Here is a 21,131-nt window from a genome sequence, read left to right on the forward strand (position 1 = left end):
ATTTAATATTATAAAAAAGAAATCAAAGAGCAGACTTTTTGTGTTGTTTTAATCTAGGGAAACTACAATTTTTAATTATAATTCAAAATATCTATCATAATATGTCTAAGATTGGGTCTCTTTTTCTGGCAAGTATTCTGTGAGATCTTTTAAAAACTCTATAAACAAGTCATTTTTTTAGTGAAGGAAGGTAATATTCTATTACTATATCTTTGATTACTACTACTATTTCATTTGCTCTTGGTTTCTTAGGCATATCTATCATTTCTTGTATAATGGCACAATGGTACCTGTTTAAATAAAAGTTGCATAAATTGTTGGGATTCAGACACACTGGGGCCTTGTTTAGCAAACTATGCAAACCAAGAATTTCTTTGTTATGTACCAAGGAATATCTCAGGAAATAATTCTGTGTGGAAAAAAAAAGGAATCGTACATCATTTGCCTAATAACAAATATTAGCACTCAAAAAAGCTAGTGAATAAACAGACACATGGTATTCATTATTCAAAACTGTCTCTTGGATTAGGCAGCCACAGATTTACTCATTGAGGGAGGCGAGTGGGAGGAGAGACTGAAAGAAAAAACTGAAAAAGCTATTTTCAGTTAAAACTACTTAAAATGGCATTTTATAAATCATAACCAATGGAACATTGGATTCCAGAGTGTGTTGACAGCTTTTCCATAAATAATCCAGTTGAAATTTTGAGTATCCTGAATTTGCATAGTGATTTGAGAGGAATCAAGTCTTCCTATCCAGGAACATGGTATATCACTGTTGACTCATGTTTTCTTTTTCTGTCCATTTTCTTCATAATGGTCTTGAAATTTTGTTTTTTGGTTTATTCTTAAGTATTTTCTTATTTTTAAATGTCTACCATATGTGAAACCTTTTTCTCATTACAATTTCCCACTGGTTGTTGCTGATGTACAGCAAGGTTACTAGAATATGCTTTCCTTTTATCAGTTAGTTGCTAAGCATTACAGTTTATCATTTACCATTATTACTCCTCATTCCTTTTTCCTGTTTTTATTTTATTGCCCTGTCACCAAAGTTCTAAATAGCAGCACAGATAAGGCATCCTTGTCCTATTCTTAACTCTAATGGAAATATTTCCAAAGATCCACTATTAAATATGATATTTATAACAGGTTTCTGATAATCTTTATGAGATTTAAGGTACTTCCCTCCTATTTTTTCCAACAGCTGGTCAGTTTTAGCAAATCCTCCTTGTTTGGTATCTACTGAGATGATCACACAATTTACATCCTTCTTCTGTTAGTACAGTGAAATATAATGGTTAATATTGAACCAGCCTTACATTCATGAGAGAAACCAATGCTGGAAAATAAAACTGGCCTATATTTGTTCTTTTCTTATGCCACAGAATTCCACAGTTGGGTGTGCTTCATAAAATGAGGCCTCATCTTTTCCTATACTCTGGAAGTGTTTATATGAGAAGTGAATTACCTGTTCCTCAAATGTTTGTCAGAATTTTCTGGCAAGGCTTTTGGGGCCTAATGATTTCTTCAGAAACAGATCTTGCACTACAAGTGACTACAATTTTAACAGAGTTCCTCATAATTTTCAGCTTTCTACTTTCTTCTTAGATAAAATGGACTTCATAGGTATAAGGTCGTATATAATAATGTTCTCTTACTTAAAGAATCTCCTCTAGATCTTTATTTCTTGCCTTTTTGAATCCTTATACAGTTTATTTGTACTTACTCTTATTTGTAGATCAAAAATGTATCTACTTTTAAGGCTTTTCAATAAGCTTTTGTCTTTATTGCTCAATCTTCAAAAAGGGTCAGCTTTTTTGTTATTTCTATTAACTCCTTCCTCCTTCTCTGGGTTTTAGTTGGCTATTGCTATTTTTCCCTAGCAAAGGAGATGCACATATAATGCTTTTTTATTTTTGTTTGTTAGTAATAAATTAAAGTTATAAATTTCCCTTTGACTACTGCATCAGCTTTAACTTACAAGTTTTAATATGTAATATATTATTATAGTTCTGACCTAAAGAGTTGAGAATGTCCATTTTTAAATTCCTCTTTGTAATTATCTGGAAGTATGTTTTGGGGGAAGGTACCATCTGGGAGAGGAGAAAAGCTAAATATCTGTCAATAATTTCTAATTTTATTACGACGGTGGTTAGCATTTTAAGACGTTCTTAGAAATCACTACATTTCTAATGTGACAATGCATTAAAGACATATAAACCTAAAAATTATATATTTTCCTACTTAAAAAAGAATAAAATTCATGGAAATAACTGTTTGGATTTACCTTACAATTTGACATCTCTGAAAAAGTGAAAATACATAAAACTTTTTCAAGATTCAGAAAGCAACAATCCCTAAACTAACACAGAAAATAATTATATAATGAATTCTCCATATATTCCAATGTTGACAATTTTTTCAGCTCTTATAAAATATGTTTAGTACACAGAAAATAAGCTAATAATTACAAATAGGCTTTATGGACAAAAGTCATAACATACAGTGAACTATTATTTAAAACTTAAAAATGACTTTAATCAAGAACTAGCCCATTGAAAAAGTACATAAGAATGACAACTAATTTGAAAATCCATAAAAATCTAACTTCCTTTATCTATAGAGAAATTTATACATTAAAAATTATAGCAGAATAGAGACCTTCATGAGCTTTCCTTCTAGAGGTAAAGTCCACATTACTCAATTCTATCCTCTTACCACAGTTTTTAATGTATGGTAAATTTTTATACTTATGGCAAAGGATCACAAGTCCTTTAAAAGTCTATTTTTTTGTAACTGCAGTGTTAAAAAAAAGAAGCCACTAATACTAAAATTAATAATATTAAATTATATATTCCTTAAAGCAAAATACCTACTAAGCCACTGGTGATTAATAATTTGCTTTCAATTGTGTTTTGACTTTGAATGTTATAAAACTCATACTGGATTCTGCCAAAGGAAGTCAGGTATAATAAACGAATATATATGCATATCCGGAAGATGTACTCATCTACTGCTATGATATGAGATACAGAAGTACTATATACACACTGCAATATTTTCAAATAGTTTATTGTCAGCTCTACCTAAAAAATAGTAAATTATTTAACAAAATACATAATTATTTGCTGAAGCATATGATAAAGTAGGCTTTAAGTTGAAGAACTTGAAAACAATAATTATTAAAATACTGAAAGAGTTAAGTGACATCACCAAAAATGCCTGAGTAAGGAACTTCAGGGTTGTCTCTTCCCAAAAGCAACTAATTAGCTTGCAAGCATTGTTAGAATCAACTTTTGGAATCTACTCAAAAACTTACAATAGCTAAGGGAAGACATAGGGAATAATAAAGCTGCACTTTGCAGTATGACAGCACCGGGGTCTTTTAAAATTGTCCTTTATGATTCCCCACACCCAGATCAGCAGCAGCTATAAGGATGACAGCTGGGATACCTGGAGTAAGTTATGAGTGCCACAGGAAGCAATAGGCACCTTATTTTCTCTAGTAACTCCCTCAAGAACCAGCACAAAGGCTGGCCTTTGATTCACCCAAGTCTGAGTAATTCCCAAGGCTGGGGCAGCATTCCAGACAGATTTTCCCAAAAAGATTTAAAGTTGCTGGTATTGGCACAGCAGCTTGAGGCATAGAACAATTTGGACAAAGAATATAAGGAAAAACCTGGGATGGAAAAGGGCAGAAAAAAGACACACAGCAAAAGGGGGCTTTAAAAGCTCTCACCCATGTCAGGAAATTGAGAAGAATATCTGAATGTCCAGGGCAGAATACATGCTCAGAAATGGGCTGAAAAGACCCTAAGCTTTCACTTCTGACTGGCTTTCAGAGTCTGTGCAAGCAGGAAGGGAAGGATAAGGCAATTCTGATAAAGCAGGTTGTAAATGGCCTAGATTAAGTGTGGAAGGAGTGCCCCAACACAGCCAATCTGCAAAGACTTGGGAGAGTAATTTTTTTCCTTCTTTAGGCTCCAGGCATTTAAGGTAACTATCAAAACACAAGCTGACCACTAAGCTAATAAAACATAGACTTTAGTGGTCACACACAATAATGAATACATACTTTCCAAAAATAGTTGAGAAAACTCACTAAAAGCAAGCAAACAACAAACCACAACAAGCAGCAAAAACAAACCCTGGACAGGAGGGGAAAACCTGATTTTCTGAACTGCCACATTACAATATTCAAAATATCCAGTTTTCAACAATAACAACAAAAAAATCAGGTGGTATACAAAGAAATAAGTATGGTTTAGTCACAGAAAAAAAAAGAATTAACAGAAATATAGCTCAGGCATAGGACTTACTAGACAAAGACTTTAAACAGATGGTTTTAAATCTATTCAAAGAGCTAAAGGACACAACAGGAAAAGAACTTTAAAAAAAAAAAAGGAAAATAATGTCTCACCAAATAGAGAATATCAATAAAGAGATAGACATTATATAAAGAAAACAAATATAAATTCTGGAGCTGAAAGTACAATAACTGAAATTAAGAAATTCACCAGAGAGGTTCAACAGATTTGAGCAGGACAGGGCTGTAAAGGAACAGTTTTGTATACTATTGAAGATAAGTAGGTATTAATTCAAGATGTTAAGTGTAATCCCCAGAGTAATCACTAAGGAAAAAGCTAAAAAATTTACAGAAAGAGAAAGACAAAGAGAATCAAAATTGGTTCACTAGAAAAAAATCAATCACAGACGAAGGCAGTAATGTAGGAATTAAGGGGAAAAAAGGTGGAAGACAAATAAAATGGCAGGAGTAAGTCTTTCCTTATCAGTAACTAATTTAAATGTAAACAGACAAAAACTCTCCAATTAAAAGGCAGAGACTGGCAAAGTGGGTAATAAATCATGACCCAACTCTATGCTGTCTACAAGATTTCATCAAAATTTGAAACTTTTGTGCATTAAAGGACATTATCAAAAAAGGAAAGTGAAAAGAAAACTTACAGAGTGGGTAAGAATATCAATAGTTATAAATCGTGTATTTCTAAGTGTTCAGTATCCAAAATATGTAAAGAACTCTTACAGCTCAACAACAGAAAGGCAAAACAAACAAAACAAAAAGAACTTGAATAAATATTTCTCTAAAGAAGATATGCACATGTTCAACAAACACAGGAAAAGATGTTCAACATCATTAGCCATTAGGAAAATGCAAACCAAAACCACAATAAAATACCACTTCACACCCATTAGGATGTTATAATAATAATTTTAAAAGTACACAGACAGTAACAAGTGTTGACAAGGATGTGGAGGAATGGAACCCTGACATTGCTGGTGGGGAGTAAAATATAAAATGGAGTAGCTGATCTGGGAAAGAGTTGAATGCTCTTCAATAAATTAAACAAAGAATTACCATATGACCCACAATTCCATTCCTAGGTATATGCCCAAAAGATTTGAAAACAGGTATTCAAACAAATACTTGTATATGAATGTTCATAGCAGCATTATTTACAATATCCAAAAGGTGGAAACAACCCAAATGCCCATCAAATGTTCATCAGCCAAATGCCCATCAAATGTTCATCAGCCAAAGAATACATAAACAAAATGTGTGTGCGTGTGTGTGTATACACACAAGTTAACATCTTGAATTAATTCCTACTTGTTTTCAATAGTACAGAAATATAAATATTACTTAGCTATGAAAAGGAATGTAGTATTGATACATGCTACAACATATATGAACCTTAAAAACATTATGCTAAGAAAAACAGGCCAGACACCAAAAGTCACATATTGTATAATTCTGTTCATATGAAATATGCAGCACAGGTAACTCAGTAGAGACAGAGAGCAGATTCATGCTTCCTGAGGGCTAGGGGGAGGGGGAAATGAGAAGTGACTGTTTAATGGGTACAAGGTTTTCTTCTGGATTGATGAAAATGTTTTGGAACCAGATAGAGATGATGATCATACAACAGTGTGTACGTACTAAATGCCACTGAAGTGTAAGCTTTAAAATGATTGTTATCTGAATTTTACTTCCATAAACAAAGAAAGAGATGGGAACTAAATTGGGCCGAGTAAAATTTAAATAAATGGCATGGTAAGGGCAGATCATAAATGAATGGGAGAAGCAATATGAAGTCAGAGGCCTGAAAGAAAAATACTATGAACATTAATACTCTGTAGGACAGTGAAGCAACTGGTGGGTATTAGGAAAAGTGGATCAAAATCTAGGAGATCCGAATTACAAATCGAAGAATGAATCCAGGTTTAAACTGGTACACAGTTGAGCAAACTGGACTATACAGAAGAGAATGAACAAGCAGTATTTTAGAAAGATGAGGACAATGCTTGAGAAGGACCAGCAAAGACTTAAAAAGCAGTACCAAAGTGGTCATGTGAAAGGTTGTTACTATAATCAAGAAATTGGGTAATGATGGCCTTGCAGATAGAAGAAACAAAAGATAGACTTTTATAAGAAACAAAAAAAGTTGTAATTTGGCAACCCACTGTGCATATGTGAAGTGATACAGAGGAATCAGTTTCCAAGAACTAAAAAAATTGTGAATAACAGGAACAACGGGAAGATATTCCTTGAAGATTTTTCTAAGAATTCAAGAATTGTGAGTAAGAGGAACAATGTGAAGGGGGACATATTTGTGGAGAAGATGATTGGTTTGATGTTGGAAAGATTCAGATTCTGAGGCTACAAAGAAATATCCAAGTGCAAAAGTTTATTAAATGTTAGATGCACACTTGCACCTTAAGTAAGACTGTAAGAGTCAAAATCTCAGGTTCTAGAAACACAAAACCATAGATGCAGCCATGGGAGTGATAATAAACAACGAAGGAAATTACTTTCTTAAATCTTCAGATATTTTCAAGTTCTCATTCAAAATTCTTAACAGTACTAGTAAAATAAAGTTTAATGATGAGACAATGCTATCACTATATAAGGACCTGCTAAAGGTAAGAAACAGGACTAGTGTTGTCCTAAATGACACATTACGAAATTATTAATAATAAAGTCTTTGTAGTAAAGTCCCACTGTAAACAAAACTAACAATATGAAACCAAAAAAATAACTTGTAGGCTGCCAAATATAATACCTAAATTCTAGTCACATTTGGTTGCAACTTGCTTTTAACTGTGAAGAAGCGACTTTATTTTCATGGACCACTTCTCCCTCATTTGTAAAAAAGGCTCTATAAGTGGTTTGCAAGTCAGCATCTGAGACTATGCTTATATAGAGTGAATGTACTGATAAAATTTTCCAGTTTCTTAGTCTTGGAATAAAATGAATTACTGCAGCATGCTACCGTGTGCTCATTTCAACTGATTAGAAGCTCTAGCACTACATGTTAACATACAGATGTATTTACTAAAAAATTAAAAGTAGTAATTATTGATAAATATAGATTAACAAGCTAATATCTTTAAAAAATATGATTCATGGGAGAAGTAGATTAATATAAAAAGAATCACAGCCAATATTATTTAGTACTCATGACATTTTAGATGATGCCAGCCTTTCTCCACTGAATGAAGAAATATTTAAGATGCACTAAGTTAGATTATTTCTGAAGCTCTGCTATGGGTTGAACTATGTATCTCAAAAGTATATGAAAGTCTGAACCCCAAGTATCTCAGAACATGACCTTATTTGGAAAGAGGGTCATCACAGAGGTAATTACAGCTGACTCTTGAACAACACAGATTTGAACAATGTGGGTCCAATTATACATGGATTTTTTTTCAATCAATATAGTACCTATATTTTCACTTTACAGATCTTTAAATTAAGTGTGGGGAAAAGTTTGTGTTCAATTAGAGATCACCAGATGTGAAATCAAAAGAACCAGGGCTTGAGTTCCGATTCTATCTGAAGTGTTTCAGCTACTGCCTTGGGTGAGTCATTTATCAATTCCTTCATTTTTTGAAGCAGATACCAGTGTACAGATTTTCAACTGCAGGGGGTGGGGACAGCACCTCTAACCTTCACATTGTTCAAGAGTCCAGTGTAGTTAAGATGAGGTCACACTGGAATAGGGTGGGTCCTAATCCAATATGACTAGTATCCTTGGAAAAAGGGAAAATTTGGAAACAGACAAACATACAGATACAGCACCATGTGAAGATGAAGCCAGAAATCAGGGTGATACTTCTATAAGACGAGGAATGCCAAAGACTGCCAGTAAACCATTTATAGCTAGAGTAGACATAAGGAACAGATTCTTCCTCACAGCCCCTAGAACCAATCCTTACGACAGCTTAATCTTGGACTTTCAGCCTCCAAAACTATGAGACAATATGTTTCTGTTGTTTAAGCCATCCAGTTTATGGTACTTTTTGTTAATGGTAGCCCTAGCAAACTAATAGAGGCTCCTTTTATTTCTAATATTTAAAAGTTAAATATACTTTATTGTCAACTTCAAAAACATATCCCAGAAAGTTATAAAAATGATGACACACGGATATGCAATTCAAGTCAGTGTACAAACCTGTAGTTCAGTTAAAACTGTTTTATGCCTCTTGTTACACTCAATCTTTTCCACTCGTGTTTTCAATTCTGCCAACGTCTTATCAAATACACCACACTGTAGCGCACATAATTTTTCTTCCAGCAACCACTGTACAACCTAAAAAAATACATATTCCTTTGTTATAGCAAAAAAGGAATTTCAAGCAAGCAGCAAACAGTAAATATTCTGAAGTACTAATGAGATAGTACTAAAATATTAATTAAAAAAACATACTGGCATCCGTAACACAATGCTATCTGCTGAAATCCTCCACTTCTACATATATAATATCTACTACAACACAATAAAATGTACTAAAAATAGAAAATTTCCAGAGGGTGAAATTTTTAAAACAATTTGAAATTGAAGTTTTAATATTTTCTTCCCACACCCTCTACTGTGATTTAAAAGAAACCAGCTGAAGGTAAGGAGCAGGTTTTAAATTTTCTAATCTGTTACAGATGATATTTTTGTGAGACACTAAGAATGTCACTGCACTATGAAATTCCTATAAAACATTTCTAAATGCCTACTCACAATTTCCATATTTATCTCATTATGGACCCATAACAAACAGGACACACGGTGCAGCCCACGGACCATCCCCAAATTACACTGCTCTAGAGGAGTAAACCCTCAGTATATACAGAAGTATATTTCAAAATGCTTTCTCATAGCTATCTTCATATTTCTAATAGCTCTATAAGAAAGATTAAACAAGCATTATTATCACCATATGGTTAAAAGAAAAAAGCCACTGGGAGAAAAAAAAGCCACTTTTGTACTGCCTCTCTGTTCCTTTCTCTAATGGGGATATTTATACTTTATCTGAGTAGAAGAACACTGGCCTAGATTATTTATAATTTCACCATTAAATCTATAAGACCTTGAAAAATTTTCACCTGAGTCTTCTATTCTTCTCTTAAAAAGGCATTTGTCATCAATATTTGTGAACACATCTTGAAAAATATATTAAATACTTTATATTTTCATTATTTCTATCTCTAGTCTAACACATATAGGGGGAAGTTTCCAAAGTCTGTACTTTAAATACTCCCTTTCCCTAGTCATTCGAAAGCCTTGTCCATACCATTTTTAATACTAAGCCTAAGGTACATAACAAAGATTTTAGAACATAGGGACTTACAGCCATGAAACCAGCTTATGATAAAAATTATAAAAACTAAAATGTTAACATATAAGACTCTAATGTTTCCACTAGAATAAAGTTCAATATAGAAGAAAAAATGAAAGCTGAAAACTGGTATTCAGTTTTGTTACTAAAGCAAATAAGAAAAGAAGCCATAATTTCTCTCCTATTTTGAAAATTACTACCATATCTAAAAAAACAAAACAACAACAAAAAAAAACTATTTAGCTTCAAAAGAGTCATAAGGAATTTTAGAATTAAATTATTAAGGGTAATAAGCTTAACCAATTTCTTCAAGTTCTTTCTTTCTATGAAAAAGCTGAATATTTCAGTAAAATACAGAGTAATGTCAAAAATCTAGAAGAATAAGATGGTGGTGTTTTTTGTTTAATATGGTTTTAACTTATAATCTCTAACACCTTTTGTAGTTTCTGGTTTATATCTCCTTTGGCTGTAATCTTTACTTGAAACTCTGCCTCATATTCTTCTTCCATATATCGACGGCGTTTGGACTGTACATTGTCCATGTCCTCTGACTTAGAACGTTTTCTTCTAAAAAATTCATCTGAGAAGAAAAAGCATAATGACCAGTCAGGTGTTTTTATTATAGATAGACCTTAATGCTTCTTCTCCATCCTCAGGAAAATATTATTTCTAGCTATCAAAATAGCACTCTCAATAAATTATTTTATGAATTGTTTTTGTGATCAGAAAAGTAAATAGATAGCTTTTACCTTAAACTTGAAATGATTTTCAATATGCTAAATAAGAACCTCCAAATGCTAAATAAGTAAATGTACAAACAACATGAACAAAGAACATTTTTTCCTTGTAATCTTCGTATTAAGATGGAAGCCCAACTAACAATATGGGATGAGAAGAAATCATCGCAAATTCATTCCTTTCACTAAATTCTCTAGTGTATATGAATTCTCTGACAAAATACAGTATTCATTCACAGGTCACAGATTTCTCACTATTTATTCTCACATCACATGCTTCTACTAACTGTGCATAGCTTTAATTATTTAATTCTTCATCCTCAGTAAATTTTCTTCCTCAGTAAGTTTAGGAAAAATTCTTCCTTAATCACCAGCCTTAGGAAAACAGTATTAGTTATTCTTAACATATCCTAATAAATTTCAAATATATAAAAATAATAAAATTAATGTCATTATAAAGGTAAATTTGGTAAAGAATAGACATTCAAAGACCTTCACTTAGAAAATTTCTGTTTCAAATATTGGTAACATTCATGAGATCATAACATATTTTATCTGGTTTCTTTTTCAATATAGAAACAGGGAAATATTAAAATATTAAAATCTCCACACTATCTATGAGCCTATTATTAAAATCCAATTCTATTCTACGATTTCCCTTGTATCATAACTTACGTAGTCACAGAGAGATTAGGTCAAGATGGCAGAGTAGAAGGAGGTACGCTCATCCCTTCTTACAAGAACACTGGACTCACAACTAACTGCAGAGCAACCATCGACAAAGAAACACTTGAACCTATCAAAAAAAGATACCCTACATCCAAAGACAAAGGGGAAGCCATGGCGAGACGTTAGGAGGGGCACAATCATGATAGAATCAAGTCCCATACCCACCGGGTGGGCAACCCACACACTGGAGAACAACCATACCACAGTTCTCCCACTGGAGTGAAAGTTCTGAGCCCCATGTCAAGCTTCCCAGCCTGGGGGTCTGGCAACGGGAAGAGGAGGCCCCAGAGGGTCTGGCTTTGAGGGCCAGCGAGATTTAATTGCAGGACCTCCACAGGACTGGGGGAACCAGAAACTCCACTCTTGGAGGGCACACAGAGGGTCTTGTGCACATCAGGACCCAAGAGAAAAGAGCAGTGATCCCATAGGAGACTGGGCCAGACCTGCCTGCTAGCACTGGAGGGTCTCCTGCAGAGGTGGGGAGCGGCAGTGGCTCACTGCAGGGACAAAGACACTGGCAACAGCAGTTTTGGGAAGCACTCATTGGCATGAGCCCTCCCAGAGGCACCATTAGCCCCACCAAACTGCCTGTAGGCTCCAGTGCTGGGTCATCTCAGGCCAAACAACCAACAGGAAAGGAACACAGCCCCACCCATCAGCAGACAAGCAGATTAAAGTTTTACTGAACTCTGCCCACCAGAGAGACACAACCCAGCCCTACCCACCACCAGCCCCTCCCAACAGGAAGCTTGCACAAGCCTCTTAGATAGCCTCATCCACCAGAGGGCAGACAGCAGAAGCAAGAAGAACTACAATCCTGCAGCCTGTGGAATGAAAACCACAATCACAGAAAGGTAGACGAAATGAAATGGCAGAGGATTATGTCCCAGATGAAGGAAAAAGATAAAACCCCAAAAAAACAACTAACTGAAGTGGAGATAGGCAACCTTCTGGAAAAAGAATTCAGAATAATGATAGTGAAGATGATCAAGGATTTCAGGAAGAGAATGGAGGCAAGAATCGAGAAGATGCAAGAAATGTTTAACAAAGACCTATAAGAACTAAAGAAAAAACAAACAGAGATGAACAATACAATAACTGAAATGAAAAATACACTAGAAGGAATCAACAGCAGAATAACTGAGACAGAAGAACAGATACATAACCTGGAAGACAGAATGGTGGAAATCACTGCCATGGAACAGAATAAAGAAAAAAGAATAAAGAGAAATGAAGACAATCTAAGAGATCTCTAGGACAACATTAAACCCACCAACATTCTCATTATAGGGATTCCAGGAGGAGAAGAGAGACAGAAAGGACCTGAGAAAATATTTGAAGAGATTATAATTGAAAACTTCCCCTAACATGGTAAACAGTCACCCAAGTCCAAGAAGCACATAGAGTCCAAGGCAGGATAAACCCAAAGAGGAACACACCAAGACACATAGTAATCGAATTGGAAAAAATTAAAGACAAAGGAAAAATATTAAAAATAACAGGGGAAAAACAACAAATAACATACAAGGGAACTCCCATAAGGTTATCAGCTGATTTCTCAGCACAAACTCTGCAGGCCAGAAGTGAGTGGCACGATATATTTAAAGTGATGAAAGGGAAGAATCTACAATCAAGAATACTCTACCCAGCAAGGCTCTCATTCAGATTTGACAGAGAAATCAAAAGCTTTACAGAAAAGCAAAAGCTAAGAGAACTCCTCTAGGTGGGAAAGAGACCAGCAACATAAAACAACCTTCTACATATATAGACTGCTATATCAAAACCTCATGGGAACAGCAAACCTAAAAACTACAATAGGTACGCACTCAAAAAAGAAAAAGCAACCCAGACACAACACAAAGGATGGTCATCAAACCACAAGAGAAGAGAACAAAAGAGGAAGGGAAGAAAAAAGACCTACAAAAACAAACCCAAAACAATTAAGAAAATGGTAATAGGAACACACATATTGAGAATTACCTTAAATGTAAATGGATTAAATGATCCAACCAAAAGACACAGACTGGCTGAATGGATACCAAAACAAGACCTGTATATATGCTGTCTACAAGAGACCCACTTCAGACCTAGGGACACATACAGACTGAAAGTAAGAGGATGGAAGAAGGCATTCCATGCAAATAGAAATCAAAAGAAAGCTGGAGTAGCAATACTCATTTCAGACAAAACAAACTTTAACACAAAGACTGTTATAAGAGACAAAGAAGGACACTACATAATGATCAAGGGATCAATCTAAGAAGACATACCAATTGTACATATATATGCACCCAACATAGGAGCACCTCAATATATAAGGCAAATACTAACAGCCATAAACGGAGAAATCAACAGTAGCACAATAATACTGGGGAACTTTAACAAATCAGTTTCATCAATGGACAGATCATCCGGGCAGAAAATCAATAAGGAAACACAGGCCTTACATGACACATTAGACCAGATGGACTTAACTGATATTTATAGAGCTTTCCATCCAAAAGCAGCAGAATACACATTCTTCTCAATTGCACACAGAACATTCTCCAGGATTGACCACACGCTGGGCCACAAACGGAGCCTCGGTAAATTTAAGAAAATTGAAATCATACCAAGCATCTTTTTTGATGACAATGCTATGAGATTAGAAACAAACTACAAGAAAAAAACTGTAAAAAACACAAACGTGTGGAGGCTAAACAATATGCTACTAAACAACCATTGGATCACTGAAGAAATCAGAGAGGAAATCAAGAAGTACCTAGAGACAAATGAAAATGAAGGCACAAGGACCCAAAACCTGTGGAATATGACAAAGGCATTTCTAAGAGGGAAGTTTAAAGAAATACAATCTTACCTCAGGAAACAAGAGAAATCTCAAATAAACAACCTAACCCTACACCTAAAACAACCAGACAAAGAACAAACAAAACCTAAAGTTAGTAGAAGAAAAGAAATCATAATGATCAGAGCAGAAATAAATGAAATAGAGACAAGCAAAGATAAATGAAACTAAAAACTGGTTCTTTGAAAAGATATAAACAAAATTGATAAACCTTTAGCCAGACTCATTAAGAAAAAAAGAGAGATCAAATTAATAAAATTAGAAATGAAAAAGGAGAAGTTACAACTGACACCACAGGAATACAAAGGATCATAAGAGACTACTACAAGCAACTGTATGCCAATAAAATGGACAACCTGGAAGAAATGGACAAATTCTTAGAAAGGTACAGTCTCCCAAGACTGAACCAGGAAGAAACAGAAAATATGAACAGGCCAATCACAAGCACTGAAACTGAAACTGTGATTTAAAAACTCCCAACAAACACAAGTCCAGGAACTGATGGCTTCACAGGCGAATTCTATCAAACATTTAGAGAAGAGCTAACTGCTATCCTTCTGAAAATGTTCCAAAAAAATTGCAGAGGAAAGAGAACTCCCAAACTCATTCTATGAGGCCACCATCACCCTGATACCAAAACCAGACAAAGATACCACAAGAAAAGAAAATTACAGGTCAATATCACTGATGAATATAGATGCAAAAATCCTAAACCAAATACTAGCAATCAGAATCCAACAATACATTAAAAGGACCATACATCACAATCAAGTGGGGTTTATCCAAGGATGCAAGGATTTTTCAATATCTGCAAATCAATCAGTGTGATACACCACATCAACAAACTGAAGAATAAAAACCATATGATCATCTCAATAGATGCAGAAAAAGCTTCTAACAAAATTCAACACCAATTTATGATAAAAACTCTCCAGAAAGTGGGCATAGAGGGAATAAACCTCAACATAATAAAGGCCATATACAACAAACCTACAGCTAACATCTTACCCAACGGTGAAAAGCTAAAAGTATTTCCTCTAAGATCAGGAAAAAGACAAGGATGTCCACTCTCACCACTTTTATTCAATATAGTTTTGGAAGTCCTAGCCGCAGCAATCAGAGAAGAAAAAGAAATAAAAGGAATCCAAATTGTAACAGAAGAAGTTAAACTGCCACTGTTTGCAGATGACACTATACATAGAAAATCCCAAAGATGCTACCAGAAAACGATTAGAACTCATCAATGAATTTGGTAAAGTTGCAGGTTACAGAATTAATACACAGAAATATGTTGCATTTCTATACACTAACAACAAAAGATCAGAAAGAGAAATTCAAGAAACAATCCCATTTACCATCACATCAAAAAGAATAAAATATCTAGGAATAAACCTATCAAAGGAGACAAAAGACCTGTACTCCAAAAACTGTAAGACGCTGATGAAAGAAATCGAAGACGACCCAAACAGATGGGAAGATATACCACGTTCTTGGATTGGAAGAGTCAATATTGTCAAAACGACTATAGTATCCAAGGCAATCTAGAGATTCAGTGCAATCCCTATCAAATTACCAATGACATTTTTCACAGAACTAGAACAAAAAAATCTTAAAATTTGTATTTTAAGACCCCAACAGCCAAAGCAATCTTGAGAAAGAAAAACAGAGCTGGAGGAATCAGGCTCCCTGACTTCAGACTACACTACAAAGCTATAGTCATCAAAACAGTATGGTACTGGCACAAAAATAGAAATATAGATCAACGGAACAGGATAGAAAGTCCAGAAATAAACCCACACACCTATGGTCAATTAATCTATGACAAAGGAGGTAAGACTATACAACAGAGGAAAGACAGTCTCTTCAAGTGCTGGGAAAACTGGACAGCTGCATGTAAAAAAACGAAATTAGAACATTCTTTAACACCATACACAAAAATAAGCTCAAAATGGATTAAAGACCTAAATGTGAGACCGGACACTATAAAACTCCTAGAGGAGAACATAGGCAGAACACTCTGACATAAATCACAGCAATATCTTTTTCAATCTGTCTCCCAGAGTAATGGAAATAAAACCAAAATAAACAAATGGGACCTAATTAAACTCAAAAGCTTTTGCACAGCAAAGGAAACCATAAACACAATGAAAAGACAACCCACAGAAGGGGAGAAAATATTTGCAAATGATGTGACTGACAAGGGATTAGTCTCCAAAATATACAAACAGCTCATGTAGCTTAATGTCATCAAAACAAACAACCCAATCAAAAAATGGGCAGGAGACCTAAATAGACATTTCTCCAAAGAAGACATACAGATGGCCAAGAAGCACATGAAAAGATGTTCAACATTGCTAATTATTAGAGAAATGTAAATCAAAACTACAATGAGACATCACCTCACACCAGTCAAAATGGCTATCACCAAAAAAATCCACAAACAACAAATGCTGGAGAGGGTGTGGAGAGAAGGGAACTCTGCTACACTGTTGGTGGGAATGTAAATTGGTACAGCCACTATGGAGAACAGTATGAAGGTGCCTTAGAAAACGAAAAATAGGGCTACCATATGATCCTGCAATCCCACTCCTGGGCATATATCTGGAGAAAAACACAGTCCAAAAGGATACATGTACCCCAATGTTCACTGCAGCACTGTTTACAATAGCCAAGATATGGAAGGAACCTAAATTTCCATCGACAGAGGAATGGATAATTATGCTGTGGTACACATATACAATGGAATATTACTCAGCCATTAAAAAGAATGAAATAACGCCGTTTGCAGCAACATGGGTGGACCTAGAGATGGTCATACTGAGTGAAGTAAGTCACACAGAGAAAGAGAAATATCATACGATATCTCTTATATGCATAATCTAAAAAGAAATGACACAAATGAACTTATTTACAAAACAGAAACAGACTCACATTCTTAGAGAATGAACATTGTTACTGGGGGGTAGGGGAAGCGTGGAGGGAAGGGATAGTTAGGGAGTGTGGGACTGACATGTACACACTGCTATAATTAAAATGGATAGCCAACAAGGACCTACTGTATAACACAGGGAACTCTGCTCAATATTATGTAACAATCTAAATGGGAAAAAAATTTGAAAAAGAATTGATACGTGTATATGTATAACTGAATCACTTTGCTGTACACCTGAAACTACCACGACATTGTTAATAAATATTCCAATATAAAATAAAAAGTTAAAAAAAAGAAGATGTAAAAAATTTAGAACTGTGTCTGGTACATAGATAAGTGTTATCAACACAGTTGCTTTTATTATTATTAAGTAGTAGTATTATTGAAAGTTTAAAAAAATAACAACTTACATAGTCACAGATGGAGAGCAGTATGACAGGGAGAGTTACAGAACCCAACCTAATGACATTCAGTAACATCGTTTCCCCTTCTCATACAGCTTAAGAACTTTAAGTAGATTGAGACACATACTTCCATTTGCCTATATCATCCCAGACAAAATTTCTATGGTCCAATGCTCTAAAAGCAAATCTAAAACAATTTCTCTCAAGACATTCACATAGCACCTTACTAAATAGTAAGCTTAAATCTTTCTATAGAGCAGTGGAAAGAATAAATAAATAAAACAATAAAGTACATGAAATAATTAATACTTTCAAAGATCCTTGGGTTAGCCATCAACAAAACGATTTAACTGTGGCTTACTTAAACTGAAAAATTTTACAAGCATCTCATGGACAGAAAAGTATTTTCCACAGCCTTAAAAGCAGAAACAATTTTTAAAACTATTTCAGGTTTGTTTGTACATGCTTACTTTTCTCAGAAGGTCTTTCATCTTCATGTATTACTTGCTCTTCTTCCTCAGGTTTGCTGTCCTTTTCATTATTTTCTACTTCTTCTGTAACAAAAATAGAAAAGGAAATTTTCTTCCATCAGAATTTGTAACAGTTCATTATAATTTATACTTTTGGTGTAATTATCCAGTTGATAATATTTTAGGAAATCAGAGCCTCAAAATATAAAATATTGGGAATAAAAAGGGAGCATGAACTGGTGGAAATAAGTGGACAAGTCTAGTTTTAAATGTTTCTGCAAGTTCATAATAAACTCTTAACATGGAAAAAAATTAAATAATATAGATTTTAAAACAGAATATTTACTGTCATCAATAGATTAATAAAATGTGAAAACAACTACTATAAAGCATTCAGACTCCTTTACATTCAATTATTAAAACTAAAACAGTGGTTGTGGCAATTACAAAAAAAATTATAAATTACTGGCGAACTCAGAACACCTAATATTTTGACCAGACAGGTTGAATCATTAGGTTATTTTAACGGTTACGGATAGGGAAAAGCTATCCTAAAGATAATAAAAGTTTTACTTAAAAGTAATAGCTACTTTGATACCAGTGCTAACAACTAACTTAGCTCGGTGCTTGACATATATTAGTTCATATCCCCAAAAAAATCCTACACTATAAACAGTATTTTTACCATCGTATATATAGATGAGGAAAGTAACGTTCAGAAAGGTTAAGTAATTTTCACAAAAGGCACATAAAATCTAACAACTAAAGAGTGCTACCAAAAAATATTGCTAAAAATAGCCATACAATTGCATTGTTACAACAAATAAAATTCCAGAGGCACCAGAAATGGCCTTTGGTCAATCAATCTATAGCTCCTCAACTAACTTAATCATTTAGGGGAGAAGAACAAGTCACTAACATGTTTGGGTTTCTATTTTTCCCCCTTACATCCTTGCAAGTGGCTCCCCTGCAGCTTCAATAAAGCATGCCGTATTTCATCATATTCTACAACCACAATTAACTAAACAATCATGGGTATATAGAACTATATAAAGATTTTGATATGGCATCTCTGCTCCAAACACCAGGGTTTTAATTTCAACAGCCCTGATGGTAGAAGTCAAGGTTAAAAAAACTTAAAAGAATTTTTAGGTGAAAATAGGCAGAGACTAGGATCATTGATGAACCTATTACAATGTTTTTCACACTAAGATAAACAATAAAGCTGTAAAACGTGAACATAGTAATACAAAAGAAGGACGTTTACACAGTACATATAAAGATTACTGAGACTATTTTTAAACTTTAACATAAATGAATATTAAAAAATTAACTTTCCAATTACCACCCTATGCTCATTAAGAAATTTTTTTAAGATCTCATCCCTCAACCCCAGTTCAATGAAATGAAAGTTTGTTTTGCTCCCCTGTAGACTGCACACTCATTACATAGCATTTTTTCCTATATATACTTTTCCAAGTTTTCCTGCCTTTAATACTGAGGATGGTGACTCCTATAGTTTCCTAGTTTCCAGAAACACAGAGTAATTGGGTTGCTTAAGATGAAGGTTTACTTAGTCTTTATTTAGCAAACCATCCTTCCACCCAAAGAACAAAATTAGCCCTGGCTCCAATTAGGGTTACTTCAAGCCAGATCAGAAAACAGCAAAGCAAACTGGCCTGGTTTGGTCTGCCTCTTCTATGCATGTTAGCTCCCTCTCCTCCCACAGATATGTCAAGCTTAGCTCGCAATTCCTTCATTTTATTCAAACAACTCCTCTCATCATCAAATTCCCATTTTCCAGGTATGTTTAGAAGATATGACTGGATTCTCAATACTTAAAACACTCATTAGGAGTTTGAAACAGACAAACAGAATTAAAATTTAGGCTCGAGTTTTATATAATAAAGAAGTTGGGATTTAAAAAAATGGTACTAACAGAATCTACAGAAGGGAGTAAGGCCCTATATTTCTTTAATTTTTTTTTGTTGTTGTTCACAAAGCCTGTAGAGAATCTAAGTGAACCTCCATCAACTCAGAGTAATAATCAGAGGCTCATGTACACAGTGTTATGTATAATTTCAAGTAGTTTCTGGGACTCCTAAAACTCATCCAAATACTTGGGTTAAGACTGTCTTTTTTAGAATCTGTCTTCATTCACAGTTTCTGCCATAATTCCTCCCATCTTGAGTATAGCCTCATATATTGGCATACATTCACAAACAGTTCTATCTGTGGTATTCTTTCCTTTCAACCAGCCTAGACAGTAAGCTCCTTAAGAGCATGTACCAAACCTTGTAATTTTGGTAACCCTAGAACTTTGGGGAAGAGCTGAGACAAAGTAGATATTTAATATCTTTCTAATGACTGTTATCTTTAATAAAATTCATTAAATGAAGGTGGAAAAACTGTATTGTAGAGGATTAGAAGACAGAATTTACATTAGGGGTTAGTTTCCCATTTTCAGAATTACATAGAACTTTATTCCAAGAAAATATGGACGAAACTGTTGCCCTGGATCAGGGGTTGGCAAACATTTTCTGTAAATGGCCAAAACAAAGTATTTTCGATCTTGTGGGCTCTATGGTCTTTGACACAACTACTCAATTCTGTCCTTATGGTGGGAATTGATGATAAACAATATGTAATATGTAAACAAATAGATGTGGCTATGTTCCAACAAACCTTTATTGACCAAAAACAGTTAAGGCCTATAGGTCACAGTTTGCCAATACCGTCTTAGATTAATGGCTCTATGAGAATACTTAAAACAAAAAATTCCTATAGACTAACTGAAGACAATATATCCATCAGAAAAAATGGGCAAAGAAGAGGAACAAGCAATTTATAGATAAGGAATACAAATGTAAGATTCTCAGCCTCACAAGAGGAATCAGAAAAATGTGGCATTACTGGCAATGTGACTTTTCCAGAAAATTTTTTAAAGCTTTATTTAACTAATACAAATCTCTAAATAGTATCTTCCACAGTAAGTTTTTGTGCTCCCTTTTAAAGCAAAATTGGGGGGTAAGTTACATTTTATTATCTCCAATTCTTCTCCTCCCCGTCTCTCTGAAACTCAATTATCAACTAGGCTTTCAACTGCACTGCCCCCTGTCAAGGTCATAAATGATCTCCGGGTCATTAAATATTTCTCTTCCATCTTAACTGAACAAACAGCTGCATTTGATACACAAATAGAGTTACTCCTTCCTCCTCAAAACATTCTTTATTTGACTTCTAAGACAACAAAATCTCCTAATTTTCTTTCTAGCTGAAGTTTTTTCTTGGTCTCCTTTGCTGGTTCTTCCTCGTATCTTCAACCTCTAAATACGGGACTGCCAAAGACCTCAGTTCTCGGATCTCCTCTCACTGAGTTAT

General features: G+C 34.4%; 1 protein-coding gene across 2 annotated transcripts in view; it reads right to left on the reverse strand.

The window, feature by feature from the left end:
* ATF7IP (activating transcription factor 7 interacting protein) overlaps positions 1–21,131 on the reverse strand; it is a 123,918-nt gene that overhangs the window by 48,249 nt on the left and 54,538 nt on the right. For both annotated transcript variants that reach the window (XM_061205118.1, XM_061205119.1), the window contains exons 3-5: positions 17,751–17,834; positions 10,068–10,213; positions 8,478–8,615 (exon numbers count right to left, since the gene is read on the reverse strand). In XM_061205118.1, the coding sequence (XP_061061101.1) occupies positions 8,478–8,615; positions 10,068–10,213; positions 17,751–17,834 (368 nt within the window). The remainder of the gene's footprint in view (positions 1–8,477; positions 8,616–10,067; positions 10,214–17,750; positions 17,835–21,131) is intronic.

The sequence above is a fragment of the Eubalaena glacialis genome, chromosome 11, assembly GCF_028564815.1.
Source record: "Eubalaena glacialis isolate mEubGla1 chromosome 11, mEubGla1.1.hap2.+ XY, whole genome shotgun sequence".
Taxonomy (NCBI): domain Eukaryota; kingdom Metazoa; phylum Chordata; class Mammalia; order Artiodactyla; family Balaenidae; genus Eubalaena; species Eubalaena glacialis.